Below are 17,703 nucleotides of genomic sequence, written 5' to 3'. Positions count from 1 at the left end.
TATACAGAACTAAAAGTTTTATTATAGTGAAATATTTACATGCAGAAACAGAATCCAGGTTTTGCTCAACCTGGTCGGAAATGGGTGAGAAAGGAAACGTATCCTTCCTTTTTCCCATAGTACGGAAGCTGGAAAACAAACCTTAATCCGTGAATAAAGAGACAAAACTTGTTACGTAAAATATTAACCATAAAAATTACTGATTGTGCCTATGAATGCCACCACCAGTTTTTCAAATATGTTTTATTAATTTATGTATCAGAATTCTTGAGGGTCCACTTCGTTGTTTGTCATTACAACATTCCTAATAACAAATGAATCACAGAAAAAAGTGTACCATCAATATTGTAATTGGCCAAACTAATTACTGCTGGACGGACCCTTCTTTTGGGTTTAAAAAAATGTACCTTTATTCAGTAGGTCAGTGATTGTTGTAACAAGTAAAGAAAACCTAACATTACTCACTATATAGAACCTACTGTGTAACGACATAAAATGAAGTTGGTAATTTTAGGGTTGGAAATAAATTATCCAATCATTCCAAAGATCCTACTTTATACATGGGAATATTTCTGACTATTAGACTCGAAGTTAGGCCTCAAGATCAATACGGTTTTATTAAAACCCACTCTTAGTGTGTTCGTTCTACTGTTTTAGCATATTAGTTATTCAATACAGTATTCTGTAACACCTTCCTCTGACAAATGTGTAAAAGTGAAAAGTTGAATCATACGTTTTAAAATTACTTTTACGTTGAAACAATGGAATAAAACAGTAAATGTAGGTCATTTATACAAATTATCTGCATATGAAATTAAAATTGCTTAAAGCTTTTCATACATTATGTAGTTTCTTTGGTTTATGTCGCTCTGTCCCCCTCCTCCCCCAAAAGAAAGCATTATATACTTTGTCTCGGCCTATAAAACTTTAACATTTATTGGTGGTCGTTAGTTTAGTCTTTAATTGCTTTAATTTTTATTGGTGTCTTTTTTCTTTTATTACTAATGTGAACACATTAATCATTTATTATTAAGCTCACTGCGAAAGGAAACAGAAAAATCGTTGCTTAAAACTGCATACGACATACATTTGTATCTGGAACAAGTCACACCTGTAATATCGCAACTACTATAACTAGTAAGAGGTCAGAGCTTTGGTGTTACTCGTATCTGGGCTTTCCAAGCTAGTGGCTTGTTGTTTTCGAAGCGTATGGTAAAACACGGCTTTGCAAGGTTGAATGTGACATGGAGATTATAGTAAGTATTATTTGTTAGGTTTTTGGTAACTGTCAATGTACATTTGAAAAAAAAAATGTTTAAAACTTAACTGAAACTAGAAAACACCATTTGAAGAGGGAAAAAAAAACGTTAAATCGCTTTAAGTTCAGATTTAACAATTTAGTTACAGCTGTTAATTTTGCTAAAAATCGGGTTTCTATACCCGTAGCACAGCACAGTCCACTCTGTACCTTTTGTGTTTAAGAACAAACATATGTTTCGTAATCCGTTGACGCAAAAACTTTGCTCTACACTTTTGGGCCGTCGGTGCGCTATAAGAGTAGTAGTCAAACCAGATTAGAACAGACAAGAGTTGACAGTTGGTGCTATTTACTAACATCGTCTATCAGTTTGAAAACATGAGGCATGTTCCTACTCTGTGCTATGCGAAGGAAGACCTTCTGTAGCTTCGCGTGAAATTTTGTAAGAAATAACAAAGACAATTATCATGTTGCCTGAGATTTTTTTTTATCTCCTTCCCGTCCCCAGGAACTTCGATGCACATATATTCTAATGAAACGCTCTTTTTCCCAAAGGCCTTGAAGGGGCCACCGTGTTTGTCTGTCCCGGACTTTCTGCGTGGTATCTTGCGTAAATTGGTTGGATGAAACCCCGGGAATTCTGAGAAGTGCAGAACCAGAGACAATATCAAGGATAAAGTGTCCCAGTAAACAGTCAATATGTAATTTGTTTTTAATTTGATTACTCTTCTTATAATATTTTCTTAATAACTACTTTTCGCATTTGAAATAATAATGTTATTTTGAATCATATGCGGTAGTAGTAGCTATTAAATACAATAATATACTCTGTAAGCAAATTATAGTTTCTCAAAAAGTAAATTCTTGAGATCTCTATGACCTCCTCAAATTGTCTTAGTAAAGTGCCAAAAGTATGTTTTCAGATTTAATAACGTAGCCCATAAGAGACCGATTCTACTGAAGCAAAACTGTTTAAACTAATGTGGCTTTAAAACTGAATAAAACCAACTTTATACAGGAGCTTAAGGTGTGCTGTGAATAGAAGGGCTCTTTACTTGTGATCTTTTGGCCACGGATGCGTTATAAGAGTGACAGTTAAATTTCACCATTCGGTCAAACTATAGTAACCCAATAATTGACGGTCGGGGCTGTTGACAACCTGCCTTTCCTGTTTCAGTTCAAAACAAGGGACGGATATGCACGGATAGCCCATTTTGTAAATTCTGAAGCAAGGCTCGCAACATACAATTACATTTTTATCATATAACTTGTACAGTCTTAGTTTTTTCTGGACATTCCCTTTGTGGATAGCCTGCGTTCCCATTAAGTGTTTTCTGATGTAGTTTCCATGTTTACTCCAAAAATTAGATATTTCCAGCTACGTCAGTAAAACGTTTAGATTATGTACTAACGTTTGGGCCCGGCATGACCAGGTGGTTAAGGCACTCAACTCGTAATCCGAGGGTCGCGGTTTCGAATCCCCGTCGCATCAAACATGTTCGTCCTTTCAGCCGTGGTGACATTGTAATGTTACAGTCAATCCCACTATTCGTTGGTAAAAGAGTAGCTCAAGAGTTGGCGGTTGGTGGTGATGACTAGCTGCCTTTCCACTAGTCTTGCACTGCTAAATTAGGGACGGCTAGCGCAGATAGTCCTCGTGTAGTTTTGCGCGAAATTCCAAACAAACGAAATCAAACTAACGTGTTAGATATGAAAAAAAAAATGCTGTTTGGTGAGTTCGGTTTGTTTATAAGTTTAAATGCTAATATATTGCGTACTTAATAAAAAAGACATGTCTAATGAGCAAAATGTAGGCTCTTATGACAGAAAAAGCGATTTTTGAACTTTTTATTGAGAGTACACAACGTACAATGTATGTTAGAGTAACTAATATTTATGTATGTTGAGAGGATATTCATGAATACATTTGAAACAAAAACTGTGTTTACCTATTGATTTCTTCGTTTTGTTAACTGTTGAAAGTGTGTGGCGTAGACATGCATAATTTGGATCGAACCTGTGTACATCTCAAAACGGCACTTCAAATCACGTGTATAATTCTGTGGTTTTCATAAACATATATAGCTAGTGAACATCTATTGTTTTGTTAATTTCCATAGCCATTAACTCGTTTTTCTACATACAATTTATATATATGTGTGTGTGGCCAGGTGGTTGGGCTGCTCGACTCCTTATCTGAGGGTGGCGGATTCAAAACCTCGTAACACCAAACATGCTCGCCCTCTCCATAACTTCTACCAGGAGACGGGAATTCCAAATCATTATTCATAACTAAGGATTAAAACTTAATCTCCAAATGCATTAACATTTCTTCTTGTACTTCTTTTCTTACGTGATAATAGCTTTAGCACTATATTTTCAAACGGATTGATACAACGGATAAAAACAATGATACCACATGACTGTATATAGTGACGACAGTGAACATGTTGTTTTTGTTTATAAAATCAGAAGAAGAAAAAAATAGTTTGTTTTTTTTAAATACAAAAGGAAAGAATGTTGCAATTTATATGGAGAATGCCTTTCCAGTAACAAAAAATAAAATTGTTACCATACACAGTTACTCTAGTCCATTGGATTTGCTGAGTTGTTTGTGCCAAAAGGTAATATTGCTTCCAAGTTTTATGGTTGAAACGTAAAAGCTCAGAATAATACGGGTAGGTTTAGTTTTCAAGTTTGAAAGCAGCAAAACATACATGTAAGGTTAGCTGTTCAGCGTGAAAGTACCGAAGAATACGTGTAAATTTAGTTTTTAAGCTTCAGAGCAATCCACAAAACCTTCAAGTCTTAACAGAACTATAAAAGTCATAGGCCTAACTGCTTCATTTAATACAACTCGGTATTTTGGTCTTGTGTCAACACGTAAGAATTATCTCTACAACATAGGCCTAACTGCTTCATTCAATACAACTCAAGATTTTGGTCTTGTGTGTCAACGGGTGAGAATTGACTTCACAATGTATGTGATATATTTTTAGAACTGTTTACTTCCATATTCCACATCGTGAACTTTTGTTGAATTAAATAGATAAGAAATTTAAGTATTAGATTGAGCACGTTTGCAAATTTGTTTGTAAACTTAGTATCTGGAATATATTGTTTGTAAATAAGAAAAGATATCTAAACTTTACCATAACGTTTACACATTAATGAAATTTTAAGGTTTAAGTTAAACACTCAAAATGTAACGTGAAGCCACCAGGTTTTGAACTTACGTTTTAAAGAAATACTATTGAAACGGAAAAGTAGTGATTTATGTATAGTATTAAACTTCATAAACGAAGTTGTTTTATAATACGATATAAATAAAAATTTTAACTGTATTATAAAACGTTGCTCGTTTGTGAATTTTATTATTTTAAAAATGTACCCAAGTTCCTTTAATTTTAAGCTTTTAATATAGTAATTTATATTTGGGAATTGGTTGTTTAATATTTTGCAGTAAAAAGAAAAGGATAGGTGGACACAGTGGGCATAAAGTCGTTGTATCTGTCATAATGACAGTTGAGGTGGTTTTTATCAAAATATACAGCTTAGTTCCGACATCTTAGGGCAACAGAATGAGCTTATTAACATGGCAAAGGGATGCTATTAAACCAGCCTTGCTCCCCAGTGGCTCAGCGGTATGTCTGCGGACTTACAACGCTAAACACCGGGTTTCGATACCCATGGTGGGCAGAGCACAGATAGCTCATGGAGTAGCTTTATGCTTAATTCAAAACAACAATAAACCAGCCTTAGCTTTCTATCTATATATTTCGTAGTATAAAATATTTTGGTTAAACTTACCAGTACACAGAATATTGTAAATATTCGTGTAACGTGTCTTGGAATCGTGGTGTGTGTTGAGATTCTATTTTTGAATTTGTAACTTAAGTCTCCGCTGGGAGGAGATCTCCGATTTTTCTGGCTTCTTGTCCACGCGCCTTTCAGTGATTGGTGTTGACCTCACTTTGGCCGGCATGACCAATTTGTCTTACGTGTATAGTGTTTAATATCGTTACTCGTTGGTCAGTATACAATGTGCACGTTCATTGTTTTATAAGGAAAATTTTTTTGTGTTTTTTTACTTGTAAATAAAACTTTTATCATCACTAACTATGTTAGTGAAAACACAAAGATGGTTCCAATGATTTATAAGAGAAAATGTGGCCAGCATTTTGAGAAAAACGGCCATCGTCGAGAGGTAAGGTCAAGTGATGATATGACGATGGCGAGTTCTGGACAAAATGATAGAAAGTTGGGAGATTTCAAAACACTTAACAGAAAAAGGATGGAAGTGAAAATTAAAGACCAGTTGGAATTTCGATTAGACAGAGAAAGGTGTGAATGAAAGTTCAAAGAAATCAAAATATCAAATAAGCAATTTGAATGAACAATTGTTCACTTGTATCTCTAGTTTTTAAAAGACACAGGTTTAAAGATATATTTTTCCTGTGTGAACAACTTGCATGTCCTTCCAACCTGTTCCTAAACAATCATGTTGACATTCATCCAAAAACCAGTTTTTTAAATATATACTATTGGATGGTTAATTATACTTTCACGCTTAAATTTCTACTGGTATCCCGTAAGCAGAAACTTCCAAGCCTATTTAAGTTGTTCCTCTGTGTAATAGCGGTAAGTTTACGGACTTACAACTCTAAAATCCGGTGTTTCAGTTCCCGAGGTAGACAGAACATAAACAGCCAATTTTGTAGCTTTGTGCAAACAAACTACATGAAGTTAGTAATAATTCATAGCTGACGAAAATATTTTGACCAAAATCAGTTATATTTTTATACTACTGTAAAACTTTATTTTGCGTTAGCGCATAATTCAAGTATTTCTTGAATCAGTTTTGCTTTTTAAATTATAACACATTCTTTAAAATCTAAGTTATTTTTGTTAGAAATAATAATGACCTGAGGATTCTCAGTTTGTGTCCTGTTACCTCAAAATTGTGCTCCTTACTTTGGGACCGTGCGTTTTAAGAGTGAAATAAAGGTGTGATGATAGTTGAACCCGGCTTCAGTTTCATCATGAGGTCAGTTTCGAGAAACGATACACCAATTCCGACTGCCGAAATAGTTAAAACTGAAGAAGTGTTTGGACATCTAAACTGACTGCTACAATCATTATTCTTCGATAGATTGTTTAGGCAGAGTATTCATGATGAAACTTTGTAGAGTGGACGGCAGCTGCCTGTTGTGGAGACACAAGTGAGAGGGCGACGTTTCGAAAGTCTTCTACCTTTCGTCTTCAAGTCCGTTCTTGAAGGAAATTTCGAAGCATTTTGAGGCTTCGACAGTTATAAGAAACTGATCGACTGATGATCAGATTGTCTTTATCTGATGAACAGTACATTATTTCATGCGGCCCCTCTGAATTGGATTCTGGGTTGAGAATGGACAGACCGACGTATTTCATTTAATTTGCATGTACAATTGAGACTTGTTAATTGTTATTGAACTACTTTGAAATTACTAATAATTAAAAATATAAAGTGATAGATACAAATAAAAAGTTTATAAGTATGGACATTTTAATATGGATTCTAATAAATCTATGATTGAGGTTGAGATTTCGATACGAGGGAATAATTGAATTTGATTACAGCTAACTTTTATACTTTTGATGTCAAGACGGTATAGTAAAACTACGCATGTTGATATATTGCAACCTTGCTACGTGTGGTTCATGACAAGCTAAATTTTTAATAGGGTTATGTGTTACAGATGGAAATTAGAGATTGTACAAGCGATTTATAACAAACAGTATATTTAAGCTGTGCGGATGTGGCGTGTTCTTAGGTATAATTATTTCGCATATGGTTGCACTGATGACTTTGTTTTATAATAACAAATGCGTGTTTGTAAGTGTGGTTGCGTTGTTCCAGAAATATCAGTCTTAATAAGTGAATATCTAAAATGCTAAGAGAGTAATTAAAAAGCCTGTAGCTGTTAACTTTTTTCGTTTGTTTGTTTGTTTGTTTTTTGGAATTTCGCACAAAGCTACTCGAGGGCTATCTGTGCTAGCCGTCCCTAATTTAGCAGTGTAAGACTAGAGGGAAGGCAGCTAGTCATCACCACCCACCGCCAACTCTTGGGCTACTCTTTTACCAACGATTACTGGGATTGACCGTAGTTTTATAACGCTCCCAGGACTGAAAGGGTGAGCATGTTTGGTGTAACAAGGATTCGAACCCCGACCCTGAAATTAAAGTGAAAAGCCTTACTCGCTTGACCATGCCAGGCCTACTTTTTTTTTCTTTTTTTTTCGTTCATGGTATACAGACGTTCGGAGCACAACTTGGGGTTATCTTTGTTTTCGAATGGCGACTGTTTGCCATTTGGCTGTTAGTGTGCACACTTTGACTGGAGAGAGCACGTAGGTATTGAATATACATAATGATATAAATATCCATGAGGGCAATACCGTATATGGAGGACGGATTGTCAAGAATGTGGTCTGGTATAAATGAAACTGAGTCTGGTAAGTAATAAAGTAAAATTCACTTTAATGTTTGTTAAAAGTTTCTGCGATGATGTGGATTTCATGATTTATCTATAGATGTTGGTAGATTTGGAATAATCTCATTAGATTTGACGTTTTTTGTAATCACGTGAATCGTTTTATGGTCACCGATTAACCAGAAGAAATCAGTTCCTCGAGCATGCACCTTGATGCGTCATGAGAGATATTCTGAAATCTTGTAAATCTACCCTAATCCCAACCTTTTGTATTCTGTTATTTGCTTTTGATTTGCATGTGTAGATGCGTATTTGTTTACACGTGATCTTATGAGTGTTACGCAAGTATACCTTATTCAAAGACTTGGCATGGCCAAGCGTGTTAAGGCGTGCGACTCATAATCTGAGGGTCGCGGGTTCGCATCCCCGTCGCGTCAAACATGCTCGCCCTTTCAGCCGTGGAGGCGTTATAATGTGACGGTCAATCCCACTATTCGTTGGTAAAAGAGTAGCCCAAGAGTTGGCGGTGGGTGGTGATGACTAGCTGCCTTCCCTCTAGTCTAACACTGCTAAATTAGGGACAGGTAGCACAGATAGCTCTTGAGTAGCTTTGTGCGAAATTCTAAAAAACAAACAAACAAACAATCAAAGACTTTTGTCCAGAATTACTTCCTTCTCAAAATGATACTTTATGTGTGTTAAATACATGAAAAATGATTAGCTTGTAATGGAGTTTGTATAAATATAATCGAATGCTTAAAATATAAAGAAATTTTGAAGGACTTAGCTTTTGCTTACGAGTACCCAAATTCTGCGAGATTTCCCCTCAAACCTGCTCAAATCTTAAACTTTTGTCTGGAGGAGTGTTGACACTAGAAGGCTTTGTCTGCAGTGTTTCTTATTGTAATAAAGAATAATCATTTTAATGGACATATTTCATTGGTATCTTTCTTATCCGAAGAAAAAGGTACACCCTCCTATTGTTTTAATACAAATTTAAATCGCTGTAACGTATTATAGTGCAAAACGACACGAAGAGCTCTCTTTATTTACCTGTTCCTGATTATGGGGCTAATGCGCGAGGAAAGGTAGGAAACTAGTACCAACCACCACAAACTCTTGGGTTACTCTTGTATGACCGAATGTTTGGGATTTAACATGACTTTATAGTGAACCCATGTTCCGAAAATGGAAAAAAAATATATATATATCGCATATCTGAAAAAACAAACAAAAAACTGCAAATAAGGGACGAGAAATGTAAAATATCATAGGGGGATATTCCTGCGTAACGTGTAACGTACCTCCATCCTGCCAAAACTTTGTGAGTGTAAAACTTTGAAATAATTGATATCCGGTTACGTTCTTTGCACTTTCAGCTGTGGGAGCATTATAACTTTTAAAACGAAGGCCATCTGATCAGTTAAAAGTAGTCTTACGGTAGTCAGCGGGTGCTGTAACTGGTTAATCGGGTCTTTGACTTGACCTTTTGTTCCGAGTAGTCATCTGAAAAGATGTTTACTTTTGGAAATACCAGTAGCTAGAAAAATATAATTTTAAGGAGCTTGAAGGAGTTTCTCAGTTGTAAGTATATACAAGCGCCAGAATAATTAATAACCATCATATTCAACACTTTTGAGCTACTGGAGCGTTATAAGAGTAAGAGGCAAATCTCGCTAAGCTTTGAGTAGCTGCTCTCTCTGTAGTCTTATCACTTCCAAGTGTCCACCGCTGGTACAGCGGAACGTATACGGATTTACGACGCTAAAATCAGGGGTTCGATTCCCCTCCGTGAACTCATCAGATAGCCCGATATGGCTTTGCTGTAAGAAAACACACACACACACACACACTTCTAAGTTAGAGCTGGTTAAGAGCAGATAGCTCTCACGTGGCTTTGCTCGAAGTCAAACAAATAAATTACCAAGTTTTAAAAAGCAGATTACCTTATATTTTTTCTTCTCTCATCAGAGTCCAAACCTTCCCCTTCTCAGTGAGACAGCGGTATGTTTATGGCCTTACAATGCTAAAATCCGGTAGTCGTGATTATAATTCATAATGTTATATATATTATATCTCTCGCCTTTATGTTGGTACCAAAACAATTCAAGGACAGAAGACGTTCTTTTTCTCTTGCATTCTTTGAAACGTTTTAAAAGGTTAAAAGAGAACATAAGAAACATATTTTACACCTTGAAGTTCGGGGTTAATATTAATTACACTAATTTTCAATAAGAATCCATTGAAAAACAAATAATCCGTAAATTTAAACTTTAAATCTTTGAGCATATCAAATATAGTTTCTTAAAATTCGATTAATGTGTACTCGTCTTTAAAATGTTAATTAATTATATGTGGCATATCTTCATAGTTGTTTTATTTGTTATACGGCTGGCACTTACACACATTATATGCTCGTGTGACAAACAAACGACCCTGCATGGCCAGGTGGGTTAAGGCGTGCGACTCGTAATCTGAGGGTCGCGGGTATGCATCCCCGTCGCACCAAACATGCTCGCCTTTTTAGCCGTGGGGACGTTACAATGTGATGGTCAATCCCACTATTTGTTGGTAAAAGAGTAGCCCAAGAGTTGGCGGAGGGTGGTGATGACTAGCTGTCTTCCCTCTAGTCTTACACTGCTAAATTAGGGACGGCTAGCACAGATAGCCCTCGAGTAGCTTTGCCCGAAATTCAAAAACAAACAAACAGACAAACAAAAAGATCGAAGAAAAACTAAATGGTGTTAAATGGATTTTATTTCAATAGTGAGCCTCTAAAATTAATTGGATGTGGTACAGTCGATTACAAAGAAAAAAAAGAGAGAGAAATATCTTTGGAATAGAATTCTGGGAAATTTAACTTTTATTTAACACAGTAATATTTAACGTTTATTATTAACACAGTATAGAGAGGTAGAGTGACGTTAAATAACATAATACATATATACTTATTATTATTAAGTAGAACTGAGACCCAGCATGGCTAAGTTGTTAGAGTGCTCGACTCCTACTCTGAGGGTTGCGGGTTCGATTCCACGTCTCGCCAAACATGCTCGTTCCTGCAGCCATGTGAGCGTTCAAATCAATTGTTTGTAAGTAAAACAGTAGCCCAACAGTTGGCGGTGGTTGGTGATGACAACTTGCTAAATTAGGAATGGCTAGCGTAGATGGCCCTCGTGTAGCTTCGCGCAAAATTAAAAAAAAAAAAAAAAAAAATACCTTACCTCTTCCCTCAAACGATTATCATTGCTTGTACTACATTTGGTTGGTTTTTAAAATTCCGATTGGTTTTTACTTCTGCTTTTTCGAACTTCGATCTCCAAAATTCCCCTTTACAGCCCTAATTATAATGAATTTTCTATTTACAAATAAATGCAGCAGGTCGTTGTTTTATATTTAAAAGTACCCTGAACAAATCCTAAATTGATCTTTGGAAATAAAAAATATTAAGTATTTTCTTTGTCTATCCCAGGTATTCATCCACGGTTACTCATACATGTTAACAAATGTACATGTGAATCAGTTACAATCTAGTTACAATAGGAATGAAGCTTATACTGCACCTATTGAGGTCATTGTGCAAGTCTCTAGGTGTTGTTGATTGTGATGTTTATTTTGATAGACAAGAAGCTGGAAATGGACGGTAAGTTTCACAGTATTAACAGTATTGACAGTGTATTCGTACATCGTCTCAAACTGACGCTGTTCGTAACTCACTGCATGTATTGTAATTAAAATTACCAGCGTTAATCCTTGAGAGAAGTAGACGTGTATGTTATATTATCTACTCGCTTTGAAATACTCTTTAAATGTTGAATGGAATGAGATTTAGTTGCTTGTACGTGTTTAAAATAAACAACCCTGACTAGTTTATTTGAATACCAGGTGTTTAGAGACCTGTTGAATCGCGTGGTGGGGAAAACAACGGTTGTTACATCGGTTGCTAATAAGATGGATCGTAGCGCGCAATAATTGGTGTCTGGTAGTGTTCTAAAATAAATGTTTAAGATGCATTATTCTGTTATCGAAACATCCGTTGAAATTCAAATCACAGTTGTTATTCATATTTTTCGTGGCCTGGCCAGGTGATTAAGGCACTCGACTCTTAATCTGAGGGTCACGGGTTCGAATCCCCGTCACACCAAACATACTCGCCCCTTTCAGCCGTGGTTGTGTTATAATGTGACGGTCTATCTCACTATTCGTTGGTAAAAGAGTAACCCAAGAGTTGGCGGTGGGTGGTGATGACTAGTTGCCTTCTCTCTAGTCTTACACTGTTAAATTAGGAACGGCTAGCGCAGATAGCCCTCGTGTAGCTTTACGCGAAATTCAAGACAAAACCAACATTCGTCCAAATTTATTCAGCCGTTTTCGGGGCGAAAACATAAAAATAAAACATGGAGGTAATAAAGAACATGTCATTTAACTTGTTGGAACAAAGTTTTGATGCATGGGTTTCATTTGTTGTTTTTCTGTATACACGACAGTTATAAAGAGGAGAAGCGACTAAACGGGAAACTGATTTATAACACAACAAAATGATACATTTTTGTTTGAAGGAGATAAAATTTACAGATTTATAACGCTAAAATACGGCGCTCTATTATCCTCGGTGGATACAGCATTCTCATTGATGTATTTATTATTTCTTTTCCCGTTAACATACTGCGAGATTTTTTAGAAGATTAGCAGCTGCTCTGTTATTAGCCCATCTGTCGTAGACTTGGCGTCTATTAATTCTGACGTCTTAAATGGAGATTTCGCTTCGGCCTGGTTCGGAGTTTTTTCGTACAGTCTTCAGCTACATTATTTCAGGTAATTAATCGTGAAGTGAGCGTTTTTACATCTCTCAAGTATTAGCAACACGCAGTTGAACGTAGTTAAACCTATAAATTACCAGAAACATGCGAAATACTAAAATGGTGTTTAAAATAATATTATTTCGATACATTATTTGCTTGCAATTTGATTCATGACTATGTAGCGTGTTTAAATACTTAACGTTTTAGTACTAAATGCAGATAAAACAAGTTCTCAAACAGATTTATATTCATTGCGCAAGTGTCAGAAGGCATGGATCGTAAAATGTGGTTGCCAGATCCTAACACGTTGCCAACTCCTCGGGCTGTTTCGTGTATTGAGTTATGCATACGAGACAGATCACTTGTCGTGAGAAGCTAGAAAACATACTACTCCTGACTTTATAGAATCAACCAAAGTGTCTGTGAAACTCGTGGAAACGGAGTGTTTCTGCCTGGAAGGGTGGTGAATTGACAAGTTTTGTTACCCATTTCAGCTAGTTTACAAATGTGACAGTCTACCAGAGGCGATTTGTTTGTGAGTACTATTAAACGATAACGAAAGAGTGGAACAAGATTACTATAATTAGGTCTGTAAGAGTTTCCGTGTTGTATTTGTTAAGTGTAATGTTATTATTTTATGTTTTTATTTATGTGTTCGAATGTTCACCTTAAATTACGAGTGTTAATTCAGTTTGGTATAAAAAAAATGTAATTCTTAAAAGCTGTTCGTTTTTGTCCAGAGCATTTTTTAATACACATACGAGAACCTTTTAGAACAGATAAATGGCAAAAATTCTGTTTTGATAAATACATAGAGAACTATTTCAACAAATCCTGAATTATATTTGTTACTATCACTAACTTTCACTTGTAATTTTACTTTGTATAGAGGACATGTAATAATGATAAAGATTACCATAAAAGTGGGTCCCCCTTTTCTTTTCTGTGAATTCCCCTCCCCTGAAATGACCTGTCAGCACCCCTACTGTTTTGTGTATACAGGTCTGAGTTTTCCAGTTTTTGATGTGAAAAATAAAATTATATTTGTTAATTTACCAGTTTTATGAGCATTTTGCTAGAATTGTTTTTGTTGAGTGATGCTCAGTTGTTATTTATATGATTGTGAAATTAGAAATGGATGTTTGCAAAACACAGACATTAGGCCTGCACCACATCCTTTACACTTTGTATGTATCAGTTCCTGCAGTACTCTTTACTTCCTGTTCTGTCTTATCATAGTGTAGTTGTCAACCATCCTGACAAAATTCTTGCTAGGAGGAAGTGCCTCCTCTTATTGGTAAAAAACAGTTTATTTTGTCAGTTAAACAGTGATACAAGGTCAGGGGGTGTATCTTTTTGTTTTTGCTCTTCAAATTTCTGCATTTTTCTTCCAGGTATGTGAGGATATGGCATCTGACTTTATCTTAATATATTTTATAAATATCATTGATGCAGTGAATGTTAACCAAAACCATTCTCTGGTTTTGTTTTAAGGCTTCTGGTTGTTTTTAATTTATATTAAATTTCTGGAAAATATATTCAATTATGTCTCATTATTTTGAAGTTGTTATTTTAATCATATGTGCAATGGCTTGCAGTTATAAGATAAATTTTACTGCACCTGCCATGGTTTGTAATTTGTGTGTGTGTGTGTGTGTGTTTAGGTAATGTAAAGTAAACCTACCTGTTGATTTCCTGTATACCAGTCATGAGAAAGTAATTAATATTATTTTGCTATCCCTAAAAGTAACTAAATAATAGCTTGAAAAAATGATAATAAATAAATGAAAATAACCTCAGGTGAACTTGCTTTCACTTATTTTGGAATATTTAATAAGAGTACAACAAAGCCATGTACATGAAAAATGTTTACATAGACTGAATTTGCCTTTCATTTACAGTGCTATGTCATTACCTTATATATTGACCCCCATATTTCAGCTTCATCTTCAAACTGTAATTATCAGATATTTTGACATATCATCAAGCATGCTTTGTAAAGATGTTCCATTGAAAAACTAATATTATAGTAAATAATGAGGAATTTCTCACATTTTTCAGTAGTAGATGCCACTTTTGTTTCAAAAACGACACTGTAAAATGTTGAAATATTTATAAAAGAATCATAATGTACAAATTTTCTTGAAAGTAGGCAAACTTACAGGAATGCCTGTGATAATATTGTTTTTATGTTTGTAAAAGTTTTGTTTTTTTATCACAACAGCACTGTCTGTTGAAAAGATGTAAATATCTGCTGACCAAATTTATATTGATCTCAAATCTTTTAAAGAAGAAAACAACAAGAAATCAAACTTTGTCTACATATTTCAAAAGAAACTACTTGAATACAAAGTCAGATATTGACTTTTTCTTACTGATTTTCTAATCAATTTTTTGTTTTTTGAGTGATCTGTTTTGACCAAGTTCAGCTAATCAGATTCAGTAAATTTCTTCAGAATAATTGTTGATTAACGAGTAAGTTTAAATATGAATTTTAAAAGTTTCAAAAATAGTTTAGTGGAAAGTTGAGGGCATGCTACCTGTTAACTGAAATCTATGAAAATGACAAGCTGAACACTGAATATTATGAACTGTTTTAAAAGTGATACTGCTGAGAAACCTACATGCAGATATAATTATAATAATTAATGTATCAGTAAGATTACTTGTAAATTTGATTGTTTATTATATTTCATATGATTTCACAAAATGTCAGTTTTCATAAGAATACTGAAGCTTGTTTTTTTCAGTGTTTCTTTTTATTTATTAATCTAGAATTTTTATTGTTATTATTAGTTTCTTATTTTGGGGGGTCTCCTAGTGTCAATATTTTACTTTGAAACTGTTAATGTAAAACTGGTAATTATGGAGAAAGTTATCAAAGTATCTATTTGGTCATTAGAGTAGTGGATTCAAATACCAGCCTATTTCACACAGCAAAAGCCACAAGTTACATAATCTCGTCAAGCTGACAAGAAAGTCTTTATTTTGTTAAATCTATAAATATTATTATTTTTATTTTTCTCTTGTTTTAAATTTGAAGAAGAAGAAAAAAAACTCCCTCAAAAACACAATTCTTTTAGATATTTGATTCCTGTAATTATGTATATCTGTTTTTGGTGCTGTAAACATATAAGGTACTTAAACTAGAAAAGTGTTGAGCTCACAAAAAATAACCAGTTTTTGTATTTTTTTTAAAGTTAATATCTGAATTCCACAATTCGTAAAAGAGAACTTGGTTTGTGAACTAATTATTCCATATATAATTATGTACCTGTTTATTTTGTGATGATTAAGCCTCTTCGAGGTGAGTAACATAGTAAGTTGAATTATAAACAATTTACAAAAAAGCACCAGTGTTTAGATAAATACTCCTTAAGATGCTAACCTGATTGTATCTCAGAATGGCTGGTATGAGTATTAACACTTATAAGGAGAGAACAATGTTTCAACCTTTCTTCAGGTTAAGAAAGAGAGAATGTGATTGTTTTTACATGTCATTGAATAGCATGTGTGTATTGAAATATGTAATTAATTTCTTTTTATTCTGCAGGTAGGGTGTTGAGAAGGCAGAGGACCCTAAGGAGAGAGTGTCACCAGTCTTCGAGCCTGATCAGCACCCATTATATAGCTTTGTCTTTTCACGGGAGATTTAGAAAGACAAAGAAGAAAATAGATTATTTGATGTAACTCAGAAGTTTAAGGGCCATTTATCATCTACTACAAAAATTCGACTTTTCCATACAAGGAAAACTGCTGTAAACAACACCATGACCATGGGCTAATAAAATTTCAATGTTGTAGGGACCAAGTAAGTCCAAATCATGAACTTCAAACTTCATTTCAGTTGGACCAGATTCTATGCAAATTTGTGTCTTCTCTTCATTTGGGTTGATGTTGGCAAATCCTGCTGGCGAAGGACTCGTGAAAGCGTTGGATGTAAGTTTTTAAAAATGTGCCTATTTTGTAATAAGCATGTTGTTTGTATCATGTAAACTACACTAGTTTATAGTTAAATGAGAGGAATGATTTGCTTTTAATTGTATTCAGCATTATTAAAAAATGTTTTAGTTTTAACAGAAAAAAGTACATAAAGTATCTTTCACATGTGTGGCTTGAAAACATTATTTATTATATCGTTACATTGTACAATACTCTTCAACTTGAAAGTTGATAGCTAGTTTTAAAACCATAATAAACACTATGACTGGTAGAGTAATTTTAACTTGTAATTGAATTATGTTTTCATGATACTGTTAACATATATTATTTTAACATGTGCATTTAATGAGGAAGTTTGAGTAGAACAAGCACATTCATGCTATGTATTTAAGTTCCTCACCGTACTACAATTGCATATTGTAAATTTTGTGGCCTGAAGGATGCTTTTCAGTAGGATTTAAAGTTGTCTTGGAGTTGATCTGAAATGTTTGAAACATGAACTGACTATTACCTTTAGTTAACAAACTGAGCAGTTAAATATTGTTTAGATTGTGAGTTTTCAGTTTGAGCACCTTCTACTTTCTAAAAATATATATAAAGTTAATGATATGTATGATTTGCAGAATCTCTTGCATATCAGGCTTAGCTCTCGTGGCACTAAAAGCCCATTTCTTAACTTTATTAAAACTCTTATTCAGTGTACTATGCTTGAATAGTCAGTATTATTAAATGCTTTCCAGATTTACTAAAGGTAAACTAAGTTAAGGGAATATAGTTTTTTTTTTAATATAAAAATAACAGCTCAACTTAAATAATTTATTTTAAGCCTAATGTTTTCAGCTCATCAGCTAGTCTTTACTTCATGAGGGTGAAGTTAGGGGCTTAATCTGTTTTTTCTTCACCACTAGCTTTTGCCAGTTTATATAAATTTTTACTGGCCACCTATAATAAAAATTGAGTTTTTATACTTGAAAACTAGTTCAGCATATAGTATTTTATATGAAAATAATTTTTTTTGTTATTGTAAAAGTTAATTAAAAAACTGTCTCTGTGCAGACACATTAAAGCAAGTTGCTGCAAATGTAATAAGGAGCTGATGATGGTTGTGGTACAAAATATATACTTAACAAATAACAGCAATGGAAAAGATATACAAGATTTTTATGGCCTTCCTTGACATTAAGTAAAGCTGGATTATCACTGTAGAATAATGTCATATAATTTCATC

At 34.3% G+C, this 17,703-nt stretch overlaps 1 protein-coding gene across 6 annotated transcripts in view; it reads left to right on the top strand.

Annotated features, from left to right (window-relative positions):
• LOC143245156 (cytokine receptor-like) overlaps positions 1-17,703 on the top strand; it is a 65,259-nt gene that overhangs the window by 3,309 nt on the left and 44,247 nt on the right. Inside the window, exons 1-2 of one of the 6 annotated variants that reach the window (XM_076491145.1) lie at positions 1,103-1,256; positions 16,087-16,472. In XM_076491145.1, the coding sequence (XP_076347260.1) occupies positions 16,358-16,472 (115 nt within the window). In that variant the 5' untranslated portion in view covers positions 1,103-1,256; positions 16,087-16,357. Of the gene's footprint in view, positions 1-1,102; positions 1,257-1,568; positions 1,960-12,513; positions 13,121-13,775; positions 13,928-16,086; positions 16,473-17,703 lie in introns of those variants that run through there. The other 5 variants (XM_076491146.1, XM_076491143.1, XM_076491148.1 and 2 more) reach the window with 5 other exon arrangements.

This window comes from Tachypleus tridentatus, chromosome 2 (assembly GCF_004210375.1).
Source record: "Tachypleus tridentatus isolate NWPU-2018 chromosome 2, ASM421037v1, whole genome shotgun sequence".
Lineage (NCBI taxonomy): Eukaryota > Metazoa > Arthropoda > Merostomata > Xiphosura > Limulidae > Tachypleus > Tachypleus tridentatus.
Note: the sequence above shows the minus strand (reverse complement) of the source record. Positions and strands in the feature narration are given on the sequence as shown.